Genomic DNA, 23,154 nt, shown 5'->3' with positions numbered 1-23,154 from the left:
CCAAGCCGTTCAACCAAGCCCTCGAAACGAAAATGGCAGAGGTGGGTTCAAGTTAATAAAAGAACGACTTTGAATAGTTTGGTGAAAATGAAGTTTCGTCATTAAAAAGGAAATGGATTGTACTTTCCTGCCTATGCGGCATAACAGCCGGCTAATGAAAGCGCCTCGGTACGAGGATTACGGCACGCCGTCTTCCGCTTTTAATAGAGTTCACTAAACTCTATCAAATACTAATAACGCCGTCCGATGGCGCTTCCCGGCGCTTCTGATGTTCGGGGATATCCAGTTACACAGATCGCGAGAAGCTAATTTGGCAGGCTGCGCAATTTTATATTTGTCTTTTTTTTTTCGAATCAATTAGGTGACGAGAAACCGCGGCCTGCCTTAAATAACTGCGAGTGCCAATTTCGCAGAGCAAAGACCCCCTCGCTGAAAGCAGATGGAGAGGCCCACCCGGGAGCCTGTTTGCCCAGTTCCCCGGGAGGGCCCCAGTCGCCGGGTTTACAAAACCCTGTGCCCTCGTCTCAGACAGGGGGTAATTAGCGAAATCAAACCCCATCACATTATAAGATTCCATCACTAATGGTCTCCAATCAGGTAATTAGGAGAATGCACCTCTAATAGCCTGCCATTAATTAATTTATGGAAGTCTGATTCCTTTTTTTGGAAACGCAAGCGCTGGGATAAAAGCGATTGTATCCTCTTTTGGATTATTTGAAATCCCAGTGCCAATAAGCCAATTAAATATCCGCCATGAACAAATGTACTAAGTTTTAAATGGCACAGCATTTTTCTCCAGAATTTAAATGGAATGCGTTCTTTTAGTCCCCCCTGTATATTTGATTAAGGCAGGTCTGCTAATTTCCTTGCGGGGAAAATACTGTGGGCCGCCCGTGTCCCCTCAGACTCGTTTGAGGGTGGCAAGATATAAACAATATAAATGAGTTTGTCATACGCCTCCACCACCAGCAGGTCACAGAGCAGAGGCTATGAGGGAGGCACTGCTAAGTCCGTTAGCATAAGCAGAGCCGTGCCAATAGCAGCTAGCGTACTGGAAGAGACCAAGTCGTATTTATGTCAACAATAAACTATTAGAAAAAATTCAGATAAACTGGGTCAAAAGTTGCAGAGCTAACCACGTTTCAATGTGTTCCCCAACTTGTCAGATTTATTAGATGGCAGCAATAAGCCAGCGACGGTCAAGGCTACATGTTTCAGCACCTAAGGAATAAAAGCAGCGACAAATAAAGAAATAAGGAAATTCATTCTGACAAGGGAGTAACTCCAAATTAATGGGAGCGCTGTCGGTTGCTTCGTAAAAACATGAAGTAAAATAAACAAACCAAATTCCTAACATTATGTTCTCTGTGGAGTGTAATGGAGAAGGAGCTGCCAGTTGTGAGGTCCAGAACCGGAACCGGGACTGAAAGCTTGTGATTCACGGTCGGGTTAGCAGCGCCAACCCCCCCCCCTCCCATCCGAGTGCGAAACGCGGTCACGGTACAGTATTTACGAGAACGGGGCTAAACCACGGCGGAGGGTGACATTTAGGAGATCGTGGCGTGTCGTTACGGTGACAGGTAACGCTTAAGCGGAGAGCTCTCAGCTCCAGAGCCTCTTTGTGATTGCGGGGCCCGGCTGGCGGGCACTCGACATCTACCTGACGAGCCCAAGCCCGCCGAACGTCAAGCACCTCCGCCAAACGTTCCTACCGCTTTTGTCCCAGAGTCCCCCCCCCCGTTCTACCCATTCAGAGGCACTCAGCAGGATAACGCTCGCTCAATTTTCTCTAAAACCGCGCAAGCAAGTCTCCGCAGCGCTCCGCGTTTCCTCGCTTTGAAAACGGTGATGCGAGGCGATGGATGAGCCGGAGCGGCGGATGACAGGGAGAGGCCGGGAAAACTTTCAGGAAGTGTGTCGCGTGGAATTTCTTAACTGTCACTCTTCTGTCAAGCGGTTGTTCCGTCTTCCGCTGCGCTACGCTATGTGAAATGCGGTGTGTGGTCTGAGCGGGCCGCGTTCCCATAACAGCTCGTCTTTCATGGCCGTGGAGTGGTCCCCCCCCAAACAGGCCGGCGAAGAGTGAGGCAACATTTTCTTAAGGTTTTTTTTTTTTTTTTTTTTAATGGTTCGATACAACTTCAGCGGTGGCATTTATTATTACTGATTAACTTGCATCTCCACGGTTTGAATCTCACACAGTGGAAACGGACGCACGCCGTGACTGGGCTTCCATTAAACATTCAGGAGAAAACTGATTATTATGCTGAGGAGATGCACAAACTCTTTCCTGCGTGTCCCTGTAGTTTACCATTCTGCCTGCTTTATGAAAACTCATCTTTTTCAAACATGCTTCTGCTGACGCTCGGATGATTTATTGCGAAAAGAACAAATATTCCTCTGAAAGAGTATTTTTGTAATGCATTCCTACCGCTGGGGTGTCAGATGTTCTTTCCCTTGCGTGTGTGGTCAAATGGCAGTATATCTCCTATGCCACCATGCAGAACGAATGGGATTTGGACCCCTCTGTAAGATCCCTGGAGGACACTTGACAGTTTCCCAAAACTGAAATTCACCCCCCCCCCCCCGCCCCATTTGAAGCCTAAGCAACATTAGCTACACCAGTCACAATAACAGCAGTGATTAGGGCTGGTATATCCGAAAGCGTTCAGCTGACATTTTAAATGGAATGCGAATGAATCAAGGTCAAATGTCTACTGTTGGTTTATTCGACCAAAGCGATTGTATCCAGTGTATTTTTTCTTATGGATTTGTTGAAATCCCAGTACTAATAAGCCAATTAAATATCCGCGATGAACAAATGTACTACATTTTAAATGACACAGCATTTTTCACCAGAATGTAAACGGAATATGTTCTTTTAGTCCCCCTGTTAATTGATTAAGGCAGGCCTGTTAATTTCCTTGTGGGGAAAATACTGTGGGCCGCCTGTGTCCCTTCAGACTCGTTTGAGGGTGGCAAGATATAACCAATATAAATGAGTTTGTCATACGCCTCCACCACCAGCAGGCCAAAATACTGTGGGCTGCCAGACTCTTTTGAGGTTTGCGAGATGTAAATAGAGTACCTTTCTTCAGCTGGATGTTAAACCTCCGGCCGACCTTCTTGGTGTAGCCCGTGGAGGGGGTGGTGCTGTGGCTCCTTTGTGGCGACGTCGTGCGGCCCGGCGCGGGTGCGTCCGGCGTGCTGGCAGGGGGCGGGACGTAGAAGAGCCCCTGCTCCCCCGGAGGGTGCTGATTGGGCTTGGGCAGCGGCGGGGGGAGTGGCCCCGAGCGGGACATCCTCTGAGGGGTGTGGTTGAGGCTCCCCCTCATGCTCCCCCTCTCGCTGGCCTGGGAGTCCGGGCTGAGACGCCCGGCCCCGTAGGCCAGGCTCATCTCTGCATGGGTGATGTGGTCGTACTGGGCCTTCTTCGACGCCGGCACCACGTGGAACAGGATGACCGGGGAGCGCATGGCCTGCCGGAACATGTTCTGCGCTCTGTAGGAGGGGCGGGACCACAAAACACTCAACAAAGAGAAAGAACAGGAAGTGTCCTAGCTTTGAGCTTGGCTGCAGTTTCTAACTGACTGTTGGAGATTGTATATTATGAGGTATATTACTCCTATTCTCTCAGAATGAGCTATATAAGATCACTTCTCTCAGAATGAGGTATATAAGATCTCATCTCTCAGAATTAGGTATATAAGATCCCTTCTCTCAGAATGAGGAATATAAGATCCCTTCTCTCAGAATGAAGTTTATTAGGTCCCTTCTCTAACAAAAAACTCAATTAAAGAGAGAGAGAACAGGAAGTGTCCTAGCTTTGAGCTCAGCTGCGGTTTCTAACTGACAATTGGAGACCGCCACAGAAGTGTCCCAGTTAAAAAGCAGACGGGAGGGAACTTAATAAGCTCTGCCAGTCTCCCAACTGCAATCACACTACATTTTCATTATCATACAGCATCGAGACGGAGCAGGAATATGCATTAGGCGAGGGGAAAATGATTTTCAGAGCCTAAGCGCGCACAAGATATGCGCGCTTACATTTTTGGAACGTGTTCAAGTCTTCCCATTCAACAGACTGCAGAATAATGAGATGCAATAATATGCAGTCAATTATAACCATACAATTAGTTCCCTATTATGCTGTAATTGTATTTTGATCATTTCGAAATTGCACTGCTGACACTGAGAAATGCGGAGCGGAGTCTGCAGCCGTGCACGTGCAGGGTGCCGTGCGTTACACGACGGCAGACTCGATAAAGGTAAGGTAAAGGTTGTGGTACAGGTTGACAAAATGTGTACAGTCTTTGTGTATAAGCACAAAGAACAACAACATCCACCCTTGCCTTGGAAGAATCTAGAAACTGAAAGGTGGCAAATGAATAAATAAATCCAAATGAAAAAAAAAAACGAAAAACACAAAAACGTTTATAACACTGATCTTAAAACGCTAGGTTTCAGCAGTTAGCATGTAGATTATCAGAACTAGCCACGCAGGGACAGAAAGGTCTTCCAGGGAATATGTTTCAGACAATAGCATGCATGTTAACAGCTGTGTATATCCTCCTGGTCGCCAAACGGAGGACGCCCTTCTGAATTAGTTATTGACAATAACCAAGCAGCTCCTGCCACGGTAAACATCACTTGATCTTGAGGCTTTACCTTCAATCACATGGTGAAGCACACTTTGGGAATTGGTCCTCATTCTTATGTTAATTTCCAAAATCAAGCAAACAGCAAACTATGGGCTAATGAGCGGTGCAGCGACACTTGAGCAATCACGCAGAGCCTGGCTCTGATTGAATAATAAAGGACTACATCAATGCATCATTACATTTACTTAGATTAACTGCCTCTAAATATTTATCCATGCAAAACAATCCAGTAAGATTAGACTATCACTTTAAATTATGTCTGCAAGATACAATCACGGAGAGAAAAAAAATCTATATATTTTTTTTAAATCCTTTCTTCCTAACTTCCTAAGTATCTTGTTACAGCACTTTCTCGCCTCCTGACAGTGCTAAGCAAACATGCAAGATAAAAAAATCATTTTCTTGTGGCTTTATTTTCATTTATTTAATTTTATTTTTTGCAAACATGCAAAAGCCTTCTGTTAGCACAACAGCTTGGAGTTGTTTCATGTTTACTTATCATAAGGTATTATCAGTTTGAATAATTGTGATCGCACCCTTGTCCGCCAGTTTAAGATTAATGAGGGCCAAATAAGATGTATTTTCTGCTGCTGAAAAAATTGCACATTCTGCATGTTATAGCAATTAGAAGACTGTAACACAGGATATCAATGTGGCTGTGAAAGATTTGCAAGGTATATTAGGGCCCTTCTCTCAGACTGAGGTATATTAGGGCCCTTCTATCAGAATGAGGTATATTAGGGCCCTTCTCTCAGACTGAGGTATATTAGGGCCCTTCTCTCAGACTGAGGTATATTAGGGCCATTCTATCTGAATGAGGTATATTAGGTCCATTCTCACAGAATGTTAGATTGTTAGATTGTATCAGCACCCAAACGAATTATTCTCTCATACCCTGTCTGCTGCCCTGGACTCATACAATGAAAATAAAAGTGTGTATATTGTGTATGTGTGCGTGTGTGTTTTTGCTTGTGTGTGAGGGAGAGTATGTGTGTGTGTGAGAGTGTGAGTGTGTGTGCATGCGTGTATGTCGGTGAATATGTGTGTGTGTGTGTGTGTGTGTGTGCACATGTGTATATGTGTATATATGTGTGTGTGTGTGTGTGTGTGTGTGTGTGTGTGCGTGTGTACATGTGTTCGCACTGCTTGAGTGGCTTTGAGTAAATGGATAAGAACAGCCAGTTACTCGTGGCTTCAAATCTTCATTGTACTTCAGGAAATGAACGGCAACAACAAATCAATAGATCAAGGGACAGGAGGCAGCGCAGCAGCAAGGTATATACGCCTGCCTGCTGGAGGAATAAGCCATCCAATCAAAGGGCATACACGGAGGAAAATACACCTCCAACTCCCTTTAATGTGGTAGAGACGTGGCCTCTTTCACCAAACATCCGCTAAGTTAACTCGATAAGCAACCCCGCACATCTGTATTCATGCATCAACATGCATGTTTCGGTTTAGCGGTTAAGAAAAAGCAAATCAATTTCAAGACATCAGCTCTGTAAGTAACAAGAAAGAATAGTCCACCAGCTGCTAGAACTCTCCCAGGATTAATCATATTTGTACGCAAAGTTGCAGACAAAGTTAGGGCCAACATAGAATATGGACTGAAACAGAAATTGTATCACTGTCCCAATATGTTTGCGTTTAACCGCATGTACGTACTACAAGTGAATGCATGCGAGTGTACGAGCACAATCCTTTTTTATTCATCATTTTAAATACTTTGAATACTTTTCCAGTTTTTCCTTTTCATCTGCAGAATTATTAAATCTGTTTTGTGGAACATACACATTGCTATGCTTCCTTGAGCCTTACCACAATTCGGGTTCAAGCACCAGGCTGCAGTGCATGAATGAACCTCATGGCCTCGGATCCAATTTGGATCGTGCACATGCCCAGTAGGACCATTAGGTCCACAGGGCTAAAGAGCGACTGTGTCGCTCAGGGTAAGGGAGGATTCAGTCAGTTGGGTCATCGCCCCCTAGTGACCCCTACAGGTTTAGCAGGACAACAGTATACTGCATTCTAAAGCCGCATGTGGAAAGTCTTCCTCAGACTCAACTCTATGGAAGCTTAGCTTGTGGCCTTGGAACTATAAGATTCTATCTGCAGTTTTTAGATGGATTTAAAATATTGAGTAAAGATATCAAAGTGAATGGGCTCCAAGCGGACACAACCTTTTAAATACTTAAACACACTATCTTTGCGTAAAAAATTCATACACATATTTAGTGCCCTATAAACAACGCATTTCTGACACAAATTTTGTTTGTCAAAATTGTCAGTTAGAAGCGTTGAAGGTCTCGAGCAGCTGTAGTCTGCAGTGTGAGAAAAAGCGGCGGTGACACCGCGAGTTTCAGAGGAGAAGCGCAGATGTCTACCCTCTCCCAGGTCGGCTGTGGGGTTTGCGCATGAACGCGGCTGTGGATGGAGATGATGGGGGAAATTACGAATGAGATATTAGGGAATTGGATATGTGCAGCCCCGGGTTGGGTGCCAAATTCATTAAGAAAAAGAGAAGAAGAACGATACTCTAGGTACAGGACTGAGATGGATGGGCAGAGACAGAGAGAATAGATGAATAAGAGAGTGTGAGAACAGAGGGCTCTCGGTGGGTGGTAAGGCTTACTGCTCGAATCGGATGTTGCGCAGATCCCCGTTGTTAATCCGGACGATGCAGTCGTTCTCCTGGAACAGGCTCTCCTGTTCGGCCTTGCCCCCCTTCTCCAGCCGCTTCACTAGCAGGCCCAGGGTCCTGGAACGTTCAGATTCAGACGTTACCGCCAACCCCACGTAGCCTGTCGCGCTAGCGGCGCCGCCACGCTAATCACCAGCCTGCCTGAATGGGGCTGGCCTACTCAGCCCGGTCCCAGCCGGCTCCATCTGCAGCACGGCTTTCACACGTCTCCTGCATGTCCTCGTGACAGAAGGAGGGGAGGAAAAGGCCTAAAAGAGGTCATTAGCATTCGGACGAGGCTCGAGGACGGAGATAGGGAGAGACAGAGGGGTGGAAGGAAAGCAGAAGGACTAATATTTGTTTGTTTGGCTTCAGCATATCCTTACTAAAAAGTAGGGGAAAAAACGGCCGGAAAAGGTTATCAGCACTGAGACAGGTGGAGTCTCGAGGACGGAGAGAGGGAGAGGCAGGTGGAGTCTCGAGGACGGAGAGAGGGAGAGACAGGGGGAGGCTCGAGGATGGAGAGAGGGAGAGGCAGGTGGAGACTCGAGGACGGAGAGAGGGAGAGACAGGGGAAGGCTCGAGGACGGAGAGAGGGAGAGACAGGGGGATGGCAGAAGAGACGGCAGAAGGAACGGCGTTTGTTAGCTCTGCCCGCCTCACCGCGGCGTGGCGTGCCTTTCGATCAATGCGCACGTTTCGCCTGTCCTAAGCCTGTGGAGTTTGTCTGATTACCAGGCCGAGGGAAGGGCTGCTCAGTGGATTTGTCTGGGCTGATAGCTACATTCCATTTCCATAACTCCAAATCGATAACATAAACCGGGGCTGCCTCACAGAGGCTCGAACTCCAAGTTTCATCTCGGGAGTGTGACACATTCTGACATATGGGATTTCTCAAAGATGCTGTTCTGTCAAATTCCCAGTTTCATACCCTTCGGCTGTGAAGGACATTGGCGAGGTAATCCGGGCCCGGAAAAGTGATCGTCCTAAAGCAGGCGGAAAACCCCTGCCACATAACCGCCACCGCTTTGACAAGCTTAAAATGCGAGTAGGCAGCTGTGTTAAAAATAACAGCGAAGTCACTTGAGTTTGCCATCTAAGCGTCGCATCCAAATTCGAAACCTTTACAGTCAAACGGGCAAAAAAAAAATACAAAATACAAATGGAAGTTAACATCAGAGTCTAATCTGGGACGACATGCACAGGAATCTTACGCGCGGGAGGAAGCGAAATAAATAAATAAATTCTAAGTTTGTGGTTTTTGCCGACAGGCATACTCATTACACTTCAATTCTCCCTGCCACATTTGATGGGAGATTATATGCTTCCACGAGAAGAAAAGAGGCATATTTTGTGATTCAACATTCAAATCGCTATTCGGGAAAAGTAAAAAGTTACTACACGGAATGATGAGATAAATATATAAAATAAATACATAAAAATAAAACTAACTTTTAACAATGTATGTACTCCAGAGACTCGCCCACTGTTCTTGCAAACATAGACACCTATTATTCGGGCCAAAAAAGTTAAGTGTTCCAGAGTCATGTCAGTATCCAAAGCTGGCAAGCGTTTTTGGGCAAATGAGGTGAGCTCAGTCCAGTTCATTAGATCAGCTTCCTGTCTCATTGGGACACAGCATAATGGTCTCAATCCTCACTGTAAACAAATGACACAATACAGAGTTGGAACAGAGCTTTTTGATTGGCTCTGGGAGCTCTACGAGTGTGAGAACACCATGCAATTACAACCGGGCCTTTGATCCACAGTTGGGATCAGGGTTTAAACAGGGGCACAAGAGATACGGGAAAAACAGCCACTAACAGGAAACCACAAAATCCTCTCACAAAGATCTCCTCCTGGCTGAAACATTCTTGTACCACTGCAGTAGCAAAGATGGCATGATGACCTGCTTCCAAATTACCTTCTGCCGTAAGCCATATCCACCACTCGAGATTCAACACCAGCTCCCAGCAAACACAAAAATGTTCTCACAACGTCACTGGAATCTCAATGTTATAACGTTACCACTACATGGCAGCAACATTGCGAGAACGCTTTGAGCTAACTGGGAGCTTAGTTTGGTGCCGGTCTTGGGAGTGTGGTGGAAAGTAATTGGCCGGCTAGTTCAGGTGACTCACTTCCTTGTGTCTTGCCCTGCAGCACAGCAAGAGCGCAGACGGACAGTGGAATGCCTTTTGGGGCAGCCCACGCGTCTTGGGGCAGCCCGTGCGTGACGCGTCGAACTGGAGGCAGCAGCTCCGCCAGTGAGACTAATAGCGGAGTAGACGCAGCACGAGAGGGCCCACCTGTTCGCATCCATTGACTTTAATTGAATAATAATGTAATCAAGACCCACTTACGCGCCGCAATTATGTTGGCGGCTTGTTTACTGTCCACACCAGACGCGGGATGAAATCTCATTATTGGAATAATGTTTGTGACGTCGCCCTCTCTCTTCCATCCCCCTCTCTTTCACTCTCTCACCCCTCACTCCTACTCGCCCTCTACCTCCCTCTCCCCTCTCTCTCTCTCCGCTCTTCCCCTCCCAAGCTCTCAGGTGACACAGATGGAACAGAGGTCCCCCAAAGCACATCATCGCTCAGCGCGTTGACCCCACGCCCCTCATCAAGCCCGTAATGAGCGACAGACCCGTCTCATCTCGGAGAAAAGCGATGATGTTACTGTTTTAATTATGCGCTTTTTTGTGTGTGTGTGTGTGTGTGTGGGGGTAATTGTGGCCAAGCTGACTCCGATAATCACTAAACTACTTTCAGGAGGTAGAAGAGAAACAAAAAAAAAGTTAACTTTTCTTAACAAGCCACGTGCATGCAGGCCCGGGGAGAAGGAAGTCAAGGTGACTCCCGCCCTATCAACGCACAGCAGACCCCCATCTGCATAAGCCGAGCCCCCCCCCCCCACGCCCCCCCCCCCACGCTCCCGCCGCGATTGGCCACGCCCTGCTCTGAATCCCAAAGCGCGAGGGTCCGTTCTCAGAAATTTGCACCCCGTCCCGCCGCTTTGTGGCATAGGGCCTTTTCCTGGCGCTTTAATTTAACTTGGCACGGCCACCAGGCACAGCTCCTGCTTTAGACAGATAAAGTCCAAAGAAACAGAGGAGGGAGAAGGGGATTCTCACCAAGCAGTCCCCGGGAGGGGCTTGGGCTGGGAAGCCAGCACGCCTGGGAGTGTGCGTTCTTCCACAGATACAGGAAATAATACATTAGCCCCGATTCCACAGAGACGGAAACAGCCCTGGGAAAAAAGTTTATTCAGAAGTGAGTACGTGTCACACGGTTACAGTTTTATTCAATTTTAATGTCCAAAACACGACGCTACGCTAAGCCGGCTAACATACTTTTTAATGTTTCAGCTGCTTGTCTTGATTTAAAGCGGTTTTGTCTGGGCGCACACGATGCACTTCGAGAAAAGCCTTGAGTATTTATAGTTTGGCTCATCAGTTGAAAACATGTCAAGACCGAAGATCATAATAATACAAATGGAATTAAATGCAAACGAACGGATAAAAAAAACGGCCGTATTTCTTCCTTCAAGTGCATCTTTTACCGTATTTTTGACTTCATACTGAATATTTCCTGCCCTTGGACCATGTAATCCCGTTGCCAAGTGACCCGTGTTATAAACTAGCTTTTAGTGTGATTACGCTTGCCAGTTCCAACCTTTTTAATAACTGTAAAGTCTTGATATATGTAGCGTCCCCTCCGGAGCTCAGGGGGGTGGAGTAGGGGGAAGGCAGTGACTGAGGTCTTCCAGTCGCTGAACCCGTTCCCCCCTTAACCCGTCACCTTCACTTCACCGTGTCACCTTCCGCAGACCTGTGAGTGTCGACACGCCGGGGCGGTGAAATACGTCGCCTCTGACCCCCGTCGACCCGCGCGGGCGAAATGACCAGCGCTCACCGCGTTCGGGAACCCCCGCTGCTCAGAGCCATGAACGGTTTTCATTTTTATTTCCTTTCGATATATCCCGGCGGCTGTAAAATACGCGCCGGTGTCACGGACGGTTGCCCGGAGCAACGTGTTTTATCGCGGAAGGCACGTGCGGAAAGGAGGAAGAGGGGGGTTAAGGAGGGAGAATTAGTTTCCGGTGAAGAAAAAAAGGACCTTGAGCTGTCGGCAGCTGATTAAACGGAGAGCCGCCGCGGGGGGGCGCACGAGAGGCGGCGGGATTAAGCGGGGAGAGAGGAGAGTGCAGGAGACGTCGGGGAGGGCGGGCGGCGCTACGTGCTAATGAGCCGGTAGCGGTAGCAGCGGAGACTTTACCTTCGGTCCCGCGAACTGAAAGGCACTACGTGGATTCCCAGGGGGCCACCGGCGTTGGAGACTTCCACCAGCTTTACAATGTCACTGTGAGACAATGGTGAGTGAGGCCGGGTGAGAGTGAGGTCCACATACGTGCAAAACACAAACAAAAAGGAAAAGATAACTGATACAATATGGAAATTAAAATGAAGTGACATGCATCTATGACAAAGGGCTAAGCTACTGAGCCTTGGCTACTTTGGGCTAGTAAATACGAGGATGGGACTTTTGTTATATAAACAGCAGAAAAGCACAGAACATGTACAAATATATAAAAATTTTAGTCTAGTAGTTTCTAACCCTGTTCCTGGAGACCTACCCTCCTGTAGGTTTTCATTTTTGACCCTCTTCCGGTTTCACACAACTTCAGTTGCAGAAATGGTGCAATCAACAGGAAAATGTGAATGCTAATATCTAGACAAAATCCATCTAACACTTCAGGACCAAAGTGAAAGAGGCCCATTGAAGACAAATTGCAGCCTACTTAAAATATAAAAGAACATCTCACCCGATCTTCCCCAGCTAGCTAATGCATTTACATTGCTTCATTCTAAGCTTACACTTACTGCAACACGCATTTGTTTACCTCTGTTTTATTACCATTCTACGTGAAACAGGCCCAATCGCAGCCCAACAAGATCTCTAGCTGTTGACTGAGGTGTGCATTGTTTGGTTGGAGTAAAAACCTACAGGACAGTAGATCTCCAGGAACAGGAACTAAGCATCCAAATACAAAGTTTAGATTAGTGAATAGTCTAAATTTGGGTACTAGATATAAATATTTAAAGCATGTATCCAGCTATAGAGCTCTATTAAGAGGCAAGGCCTGGGTTCATGTCTAGGAAGACTACTGTAGGCAACAGACTGAACATACTCTACCTGCAGATGAGGCTGAGGGCATGAGGCGGGTGGAGTAAGGAAACAGAAGAGAAACAGCAGGCTGTTAACGGCACTATGGGAATGGAGCAGTGACAGGAGTGACAATGGATGCTGATAAGGCCAATTCACAGGAGGGAATGATTATGAGGTGACTTCGGGGGAGGGGGGTTCAAAAAGATTTTCCACAAACCTCGGTTGGTCTCCAAGACTCGTAAGGAAACCACAGAAATTTTCTATAATCAAATATAATTTACTTGAATTACAAGCTGGCCGTTGGTCAGGTGCAACCGAGTGACTAAGGACTGCAAGGATAGAGACTTCTGCCATTGGGGTTATGTTTACACTCAAACAGGAGAGTCGTACTACGCTATCTGAAGTGCAGCGGGCGGTCTCTCGGGAAGTGAGCTCCAGGTCTGTGGAGGAGAAGGGGAACAGGGCGTGTCTGGTTAGCCTGGCAGAGAGGGGGGCGGTGGGAACTCACTCCAGACACAGAACGGGGTTGTGCTCCAGCGAAGAGTCGTCTCGTCCCACTGGCTCGATCCTGCCGTTCTCCTCCTCCCTCCTCTCCTCCTCCTCCTCCTCTTCCTGCGAGACACAAAGACAGACGGGCCACATCACCGACACGCTCCGCACCCCATGCAACCCCCTACCACCCCGCCCCCTTCATTACCCACAGTCCCGCAGTGGGGGAAACAGCAGTTCATCAGGGCAGTACGCTAATCCACATTATTCCCATTTACGGCCCTAATACCCAGGACTTGAACCTGGAAGTCTTTAAGGTACATAGCCAGTGCCTAAGAAATGACATTATGCTGCTGCCATCTTACCGCCAGATCGACGGCCTGGGTTTCGCCACAGGAGACGGCTGTAATTGATCGCCAGCGCAGATCAATCAGCCTTAGCCAGGCTGTCCAATCATCCAGGTCTCCCTCGCTGTAATTTTATAAAGTGAGCGGCTCATCTGGGTTCATTTGTTTCTATCACTGCATTACTCCGGCCTGCTCTATTTCTTGCACTTGCTCTCCGTTGCCCGTTAGCGCTTAGCGACTCGGTTCGCTCACGTGCTCCGAATGTTAGCGGGAAAACCGCATCGCTCTCCTCCCCCTCTGAGACAAGCTACAATACTGGGATCTGGACAGTTGGTGGTTCAAGCCCCGGCGAGCCATAATAAGACCCATGCTGTTGTTGGGCCCCTGGGCAAGGCCCTTAACCACACAGTGCTCCAGGGGGGATCATTTCCTGCTTAACTGTCAGTCGCTTTGGATAAAAGTCAGCTAAATAACTGTAAAACAACCCCCCCAAAAAAACAGCACCACCAAATTTAAGCGAATAGAGAGAGAAATAATACCTGTATTATTCAAATGCACCTAACCATAAAAATGACAGTTAAGCGCGCCGCACCAGGGATAGGCGAATGTAAATCAGTGGTGGGATATGAGTGACTGCGGTCCGCCCCTCAATTACAGCCCACCGCCAGGACGCGGAGCGGCCGTCTAGACAGCCGGCCGCGGTCTCGTCTGCGGGGGGAGGTCTGCCACGGTTTGTAGCCGGTTGTTATTAATATGCCGGCTGCCTCAACCTCCGGCTCCCTATTCCGCCGAAATGTCAAGCACATCTAAATAAGCGCTCTCTCCCGTTTTCCATGGAAATGCATTCAGCCCTTTCAGGCTGTGAACCCGCCGTGACATGCGAGGTGCTGCCAGAAGACACCGCCAAAGGTGAGCGAGAATAACAGGGTCATGAAATTTTCATAAGGGTACCTGGCGGAAGACGAGCGCACACGCACGCACACACACACACACACACACACACACGAGCGCACACACACATCATATCTGTGAAAATGAGTCAACCGCTCCTGTCTCTAAATGAGTGATATGGATGCAGTGTTAATTGGATAGCGCTAGGGGGGTATCAGGTGGTGCAGCCCCGACACCTTTGTGTGCTTTCGAATCCGATGGGAACGCTGTGCGTCGGGTGGAACAATGAGAAAGGAGCTCTTTTACTCTTATTTCCATTTCAAAAGTTTAATGAGAGTTTTTTTTTTTTTTAAAGTACAGAGAATAGTGCACACAAAAAAAAGGAGCAAGTGGAAAAATGTGAACGATAATAATTATAGTAATGGCAATACATTTAGTATTACACAAACAGGCACAATGAAACGAGCATAATGGCTGAGGGGTTGGCGGGGGTCTGCATTAAAACGAAGATTAAACGCTGTAAACCGTTCCTTGTTTTCAGAGACGACGCTAACGGGCCACGGAAAGCCACCGTGACTCAGCGCTGACGTCTATCATTAGTGACACTGACAAGTAATTAGCCTCAGTAACCGTTCCTCCCAGCGACAGCGATGTCTGCAGACGGGCGATGCGGTCTGACACGCGCACTCCGCTGCTCGGGAGTTTCCGCCACGTCCTGCGAGCACCGGAGACAGTGGCGGAGACAGAGCCTTCGTCTCGCCGCTTCCGTACAGGAAGTGGAAGCGGGTTTTCTCCCAGCGAGTCGACAGCCGCGTCCTCCCGCGACTCGAATCTGCCTTCTCCGTTAGCGGAGGGGCCCGGGCGATGACACCTTTTGCCGAGCGTGGCTTCGCCCCGTCGCCCGGAGCCGAGAAAGCGCCACCTGTCACCCCGGCAGCGTCGTTCATCTCTCTGGCAATCGAAAAACAAAAACACGCAGCCGCCGGGTTCTGCCTGTCGTTACCTCCGGTGACGTTACCTCCGGGGACGTTTCCCCCGTCCGATAATGCTGAGCGACGGGTCTGATTATCTTGAGTGACGGGTGGTCTCTAACGTTACCTTGGGCGTGAACCCCTCAACTGAGGGAGTGGATGGCTGCTGTGCCCTCCGCCATTTTGATGTGGAAGGGCCTGAGAGAAGGCTTCTCCGCTGCGGGGGACTGCAGGCCGGGCTCAGGGGCTGTGCTGGTCTTTACAGGCTGCCAGCGGTTACAGGCCCAGCCATCAGACATTTAATAAGTCTGTCAGGGATTAAGCCTTAAGCACGCAGCAGCCTTTACTCCTGAGGGGCAAAGCTGTGAAAAGGGCGGGGGTGTGAGTGAGTGGACAAGAGTGTCTATGTGTGCATGTGTGTGTGTGTGCGCCTCTCTGTGTGCGTGTATGTAAGTACGTGTGTGTATTTGTGTGTGTGTGTGTGTGTGTCCCACATGCCCTCAGACTGTAGGGTACGAATGTGCGTGTGTGTGCGTGTATGTGTATGTATGTGCGTGTGTGTGCTCAGACTGTAGGGTGTGTGTGTGTGCATGGGTGTCTGTGTTTGGAAGTGTGTGTGTGTGTGTGTGTGTGTGTGTGTGTGTGTGTGTATGTGTGTGTGTGAGGGGACTGCATGCCCTCAGACTGCAGGGTGTGAGTGTGTGTGTGTGCGTGCTTGCAGACTGCATGCCCTCAGACTGCAGGGTGTATGTGTGTGTGTGTGTGCGTGTGTGTGTGTGTGCGTGTGTGCGTGCGTGCGTGTTTGCGTGTGTGCGTGCGTGTTTGCGGACTGCATGTCCTCAGACTGCAGGTCAAAGGTGAACCCTGCCACACCCCACCGGCCCTGCAGCGGAGGCCAGCCATGCAGGGGCACGGCAGAGTTGCCGTGGAGACGGCGCCTTTGGCTCAGCTCAGGGCTCAGAGAGCTGAGAGAAGGGCACTGCCATGAAGGAATAAAGGTCACTCCACCTTGGGGAGAGTCTGCTCAACCCCGCTCCGCTAACTCACAAAGCAGACGCACGGTCACGCTTAAACTCTCACACCGACGCTAAGACCGCAACGTCTCCACGCCTTTCTCCGAAATCCATCAACAAAGCCTCTCTTTCCATAGCCCAACAGTGCCTCGGTCTTAATTACATTAAAGCGGTTTCATTATATATTTTCGAAGTCATACAATCCTGGCTAATTCACCAGAGCAAATATAGATACTGGTTCAAATCCCAGGCGGTATACTTTAACCTCACAGACGTATACTGTACGGTGCAATATGGTCAGCAGTGAAGTATAATTGATAAGTGTCTGGGCACATAGCTCAAAGCTTGTGGGTCCCAGCTGGGGCACTGGCCAGTTGCCATTCACCCTTGAGCCAAAGGCACTTAACCTGATACATTTATACAGCCAGACATTTGAGTGAATCGTATCACACGCAAGCAAAACTACAGGCAAGTTGCTCTGGATAAGAGACCCTGCTAAATTCCCCAAATCTATGAATATAATCTCTTCTGACAAAAACATGAACTTGGTTTAGAAAAACTCCTCAAATCTACAAGGAAGACAAAAAACAACTTATCAAATCTATACTTATAGGTTATTTGGGAACAATACAGTATATTATAATAAAGAAGAGAAACAAAGTTAAATGTATCTTCAATGGGCATTTCACAACATAACTGCATAACATAACATATACAGGTGCATCGCGAGTAGATGATCCATTTATCCATTACAGGCCCGACAGTGTGAAGTGCTTATCATATCCCATATTCAAACACAAAGTCTGTAAAGACTGAAATATCAGTTGATTAACAGCAGATCATATGCAGGAGTTTTTATCCTCTTACCATGACACATCGTTACCAAACATTTTTTGACCTATTTCAGGCGTGCGGAACAGACCTGGGTGAAACGCGTAATTGTTATTTTGGATGCAAAAACTTTTCTGTGTTCAGCTGATATTGCTGGTGCAACTGTGCCAACCAAAAGCAAAATAAGGCAGGGTTTTCACTTTTTGAGAGTATTTCATACTGTAGGTTCCAAAACCAGACATGCTCAGTAAAAAGCATAGAAAAGTAGTTCAATCCAAAATGAAATTATGTTATGAAATTTTAATCCTGATGCTGAAAGCTCGCTTTCATATTTTCCCACCTGAATTTGAAAAAACCCATTTGCGTTTTGCAGTGTGCAACGCAGCCCATATCCACAAAGGAAGCCTAAAAATGGAAAACTTTTATTCAGGGGGGAAAAAAAAAACCCTGAAAAAGTTTGCGCGTACACGGCGGCTGGGAGCCGGGAGAGCGTTTCCCTCCCTCCGGGGACACGTGCCACTCCAGTCTCCCGGGCTGATTGCTACATTGTACCGGTGACCGCAGGACCGCTCGCCAATCTGGTCTCAATTCCGGCTAATCTAGTAACCAATTTGGGAGCCGAGGCGACGGAGTGTGAACCCCCACACCATTACGCCGCGGCCGAGAGCTGGCGACAACACCTGCAGCGGAGGCCAGAACGGCGGCCCCGCAATATCCCTCTTCAACAGCCCCGTCTCGCACCGGCCCGGGAATTATGGGAAAGCGGCAGACTGGCGGGTTTCAATCAGCCCCTCTCTTTCAGCGTGAGGAATTGTGGAGGCACGACCTGGCGGAAGACCTTAAGCGGAGACAATAGCCTCCCTTATGGACAGCAGGGGCCAACCCGCAGGCAAAGTCGCTCGGAGCCCCCTGCCTTGTGTTCGGGCAAGTTATAGACGGCCTTTCAGTCCACAGGCCCGGGCCTCACAATGACACAGTGTAGGGCCCATTAGCTGAAGAATGGAGGGGGTTAAAGTGACCCCTGTTACAGCGTGGACAAATTCCGCCGGGACGTTCATTCCATCTCGGATTGTCATTCGCCAATAAAAGCAGAGTGATGTACTCACAGTGTAAGGTTTATTCTCAAAGTATTTTTGTATCCCCGTCCCTGACTACCAGACCTCCTGAGAGAGCGGGTAAATATTTCAGGCTTTTGGACCTCCCACTGAATTGGGCTACTTTCCAGTGTCAGTTTACTCTTTGATTAAATACATTTACACGCCTTTGACTGCTGGCTCTGCTTCCAGAACCCAACATGCAACAAACATCTGCAGCAAAGATTGCTAATCCTTTTAAAAGCCTTGAATAATTCAGCAAAATCCTCCCTCCTATTGCTGGTAATTAGGTTAGTATTACAATAACACAGTTATCTTGAGGGGGGGGGGGGGGAGGAATAAATAAATGTAAAAAAAATAAAAACTTTACCAGCCCTGCCACTAATCTTCTTAGTCTTCTTGTAACTAGTCTCCTACTTACTCTGGACCACTTTTAATGGTATAAATGGTATAAAACACATCGTATCATATTTTAAAAAGTGTCGCTGCATTTATATCATTTAATTGTGGGAACGTAAAAGTACAATAGGTATGATTTTGGTGTTAAAGCATTGTTACAAGACCACGGTAAATCCCTTCCTATCATTGAAAATGGCTCACTGACATGTTGACTCACCCTCTGCCTGTGTCCTTAAATTTTGGTTTAAAAATGTACAGTTGACGGACCGACACTCTCTACTAAAAAAAATTATATACCTGTTCAATATTTCAAGCTCAGTGTTTGAAATTGGTTCTAATTGCCGCAGCCAATGGCGTGGGGGTGGTTTCAACGTCAGCACGTTCACAGAGAAGGGGGATGGATAAACAGTGTTGTGGCTTCAGGGTGTTTGTTGCTGCAATTCCTCTCTTGACCATTAGAAGTCCTAAATGTCCTATTGTACCTTTAAGGCTGAGAAATAAGCACATTTAGTCCCGGCGTTACTCGGGTCAAACGCAGAGTGGACGGCGACTCTGTACAACACAAAGACGCATTCTACTTCATCTGTCCCTTCCAGCGCACAGTGCAGTTACACCAATTGGGCCCATTAATGAATGGCCTGATTAAATTGGAACTGACGAGCAGCATCCTGCGCTTAACCCCTTCCCTCTTAGACGAGGCCTTTGAGTCCACCCAGAGCCGTAATGGCCCCCATTAAAACAGACTATGCATCAAAGTGGGAAACCTTTTCTGACACTTATCTACATTTGTGCTTGTTAAAGCAGGGTTACTAAGTTTAAAAACCAAGTTAATGCCATTAATGGACACTGAGTAGGTCCTCTTAATACAATTTATTTCCTTGCGTGCAGTTTCATCAGCGTTACAAAAAGTGAATGGCCGGGGCCCTTTCTCGTGGGCTTTTCACACAATTGCCAGCAACGCCGAGACTTCATTAGCCTTTTATAAATGGATAGACTTACTGTGCATAGAAAGGCATGGATATTTACAAGGCCGGCATGTTGTTGCAGTCAACCTCACAATGCCCTGTTGTAGCGGTCTCGTCCTCCCACGTTCTGGGCCGCAGACAAAGTGCTCTACGCTGCCTACAAAGGGCCAGTACTCTTTATGTCGCGCTTCAATCCTGAACTCCCACCTCCTGTTGAAACGACGGATGAGAAATTCTGCAGTACTTTCTCTCCGATAGGCTTGAAAGTTTCACTGCAAAAAATACTCCGCATGAGTCTTTTTTTTGTGAAAGCCCAAGGACAGTAGTAGGGCTCAGACTCGGATATGAAGCTCCAGGAAGAATAATGACATCCTTGAAAACCTGTTCGCAGCTACCTCGCTGTCGTGGTAAAGAAGGCACTTAATTATTTGTTATCTACGAGTGAGGGGGTGAGCTGCATGCCTGTGTGAGACTGGGGGGGGAAAAAAGGCCATGTCCCCAGATAGCTGATGTTAACAGAGGGGGTGGGGACTCCACTCCAGACAAACTACTCCATCTCTCTCCTTGGTAACCCATAGAAACTGATTCCAGGAGCGACACAATGCTAACGCGCTTCGATTCACACAGTCATGCAAAAGCTATGCCGCTATTTCCTGTGACAGAAAAGGTGAACGGAACATACAGTTCCAATATCCCACCGTTCCTTCAGCCAATTATAACATTACAGAACACTGCGCACCAATGCATAGCGGGTCTTACCCTTCCAAAGCACATGGTCTTCAGGTTTCAGCCATAGGAGAAGCCACTGCAGTCTCTGGGTGTCTCGAGCACATCCCAACAGCAAGCAGCAGATATCCATTAGAAGTGGGACAGGGAGAAGGATAAGCCAATCGGAAGGCCCATCGATGCATCGGCGATGCCTCCGTGCTCCCCCACAAGGCAGTCATTTTATTTAGATGGCACGTTGCATATCAAAAACAATTACTTAAGTGGACGCTGAAGCCAGGGAAAATCGCATTACAGCCAAAGTCAAAGGAAAAGCTCGCGAAATGTCAGAATACGATAGACTCTTCTCTTTCCCACACAGCTGTGGGCTCAAGGATTGCTCAACAAGTTAGCTTCTAATTTATTTAGCATTTTTCCTTTCTTTCATCATCAGCCCACTTAACTCTGAGAGGAAGAACTGCAATGTTTTTGCACCCGGGAAACGTCCCTGAGCAGCAGAAAAAGAACGCGGGAGATTCACAATGTGGGTGGAAACGTGGGCACGTTGAAATGCAGTACCAGGGACAACATGTCGCAGTATGTCGTCTGGGTCAGGCATACTGAAGCAGTGTATTCTACATACGTATATATAATCACTGAAATATAATTTTTTTTATGGAAAAGGGCTAAAAATATGGCACAACAGACTCGCAAATTACCACTCACAATAAGCCTTTTTTTAGATGACCTGAAAGCAGGCACAATGTGGCACAGTCCATTAAAAATCCATGCAGTGCAAATCTGTCAGTGACCAGGGCTGTCATAGCAGCAAGACAAGGACACCACTAACGTGTGTGTGGAACAGACATGGGTCAAATATGTCACTGTTTTGGATTTAAATCGTTTTCTACACTTTACTGAGCTTGTCTGGAGTACCTATGAAATACTCTCAGAAAGTGCCTTCTCATCCTCATAGTTGGCTCAATTGCACCAGGCAAGATCATTCAAGCACAGAAATGTATTTGAATCCAAAACAATTACGATTCACCAAGGTCTGGTGTGCAATACTAGTATCACTGGACAAAAAAGATGACATTGAACATGGCCCCTGCAATTTGCTTTCTCCCCTGTAATTTGCTTTCTGCTTTAATATTTATACTATACAACTTTAATAACTATGAATAAAAACAATCAAAAATGTTCATTAAAATAGTCCAATTCCATGAATTAAAATAGAAAGAGGTTCCAAGAAATTCTGAGAAGGTCCATTTACCAGTCTTTTAACCAAGCTAGTCTGAGGCTCAATGGCTCCCTTTCTTGGTCATTATTAGTCCTGCATCATTACTTGTGTATAAATGAAAACTAATAAAATGGCATGCAAGACAATGTTATTCCTCAACTTGAAAAACAGGTGAGAGCATAAAATATGAGAGAATGAGACCAGGCACAGTTTCAAAATGATATGACACTCGCAAAATAAGGCCGAACTGCATGTTTTGCAACTAAAAACAAGATGTATTATTGTACTTCTGGACTGCGCTCACTGATATTTGGGCGCGGTTGTGCAGTTACCCGATTTGCATCAGTACTTCACTCGATGAGTCACTAATATGGTGTGGAGACCATTCACGTCTGTCGTGCAATAAGCAGCACAAACTGCCCTCTCTATTTCTTACCCATGCGTTTTTTTCCCCCTTAAAAGACACAGCTAATGGTGTAGCAAAGTTTGTGTATGACGTGGATTACTTTAAGCGAATTAAAGACAAACAGGTCCTTAATGCTATTAGGAAAATGAAATCAGCGACATGAGCGAGTTGCATTTCGCGCAGGTCTCGGGACCGCCGGCTTTCGGGAGCTCGGACGCAGTCGCTTTTTTCGACGGATTGCATTTGCGCGGCGGTATACATCATCCGACAGCCGCAATTTCATATCGGGGCAGTCGTATCTATCAATGCCAGAGGGCCGTTTTGCAGGGGCCGCTCTATCGTTAAATTGCACTTTAATTAAATTAGGCCGGCTAATTATGAGGGTTTAAATCAATCATGTAGTCAATAGCAAAACCTAAAGCGCACTGCGCCACAAAGTCCCAACCCCCATCAATAATAACTGACGGGAATGCTCTTTGGTGGAACCACAGGTTTTAAAGGGTATGAATTATTGAAAATTAAGTTACCAGGGTTTGCTTTTGTCCGGATACTTTTGCATGATCTATGGTTGCTCGAAAGGTAAAATAAGTACATCGATGTTGTTTCCTTATAAGCACAAACAGTGACCGAATAGAATAAACAATGGCATGTCCTCAAACTGAACTAGTAGATTGATTTCCTAAATTTGCAACGGTTCTCAAGCAACTCAATGCCGAACCACATGGAAATATTCTTCCATAATTTTTTGAAATTACAGCTTTAACCCATACCCTTCTTGTAAGTGGCCACTTATGTGACAGAAAGAGTAAAAATGGCCATGTCTCCAGCAGAGTTCACCATATCTGTACTTCTGCAGATCAATCACAGTTTCAGGGTAATGGCAGCAAAAGAAACACCTTTGACTGCATGGAGCAATTAATCCAGCTTTTCTACTTTAAAGGTCAACGAGCATATCTAAGACAATCTACCAGGAAAACCACATGTCTGACTGCCATAGAACAGGGATTAACAAGCAGCCCTGCACCTGAACAGCCATAACTAAAACCTACTTAATGCAATTATGAGCTTGTTACTCCTTTTTGCTGTGAATTAATTCACATATTACATGGTATCGCATTGCACACACGTGCATACAATCACCCAGATACAAATCTGTCCAGCTTTTAACAAAGCTCCGTGTGTAGTACAACAAGCAATTCAAACAGGCAAAAGACCATTCATCTTGATTTGTGGAAGCAGGCCATGGCCCCATTTCACCTTGTCACGATATATTTCATTATTTCCAGGA

At 47.0% G+C, this 23,154-nt stretch overlaps 1 protein-coding gene across 3 annotated transcripts in view; it reads right to left on the bottom strand.

Annotated features, from left to right (window-relative positions):
* Positions 1-23,154, bottom strand: part of pard3aa (par-3 family cell polarity regulator alpha, a) — a 390,604-nt gene that overhangs the window by 188,227 nt on the left and 179,223 nt on the right. For all 3 annotated transcript variants that reach the window (XM_061238372.1, XM_061238374.1, XM_061238373.1), the window contains exons 6-9: positions 13,024-13,127; positions 11,625-11,708; positions 7,294-7,419; positions 3,089-3,501 (exon numbers count right to left, since the gene is read on the bottom strand). In XM_061238372.1, coding sequence (XP_061094356.1) covers positions 3,089-3,501; positions 7,294-7,419; positions 11,625-11,708; positions 13,024-13,127 — 727 coding nt within the window. The remainder of the gene's footprint in view (positions 1-3,088; positions 3,502-7,293; positions 7,420-11,624; positions 11,709-13,023; positions 13,128-23,154) is intronic.

Source organism: Conger conger, chromosome 4 (assembly GCF_963514075.1).
Source record: "Conger conger chromosome 4, fConCon1.1, whole genome shotgun sequence".
Classification (NCBI taxonomy): domain Eukaryota; kingdom Metazoa; phylum Chordata; class Actinopteri; order Anguilliformes; family Congridae; genus Conger; species Conger conger.
The sequence above is the reverse complement of the archived record's forward strand: the minus strand, read 5'-3'. Positions and strand labels throughout refer to the sequence as shown.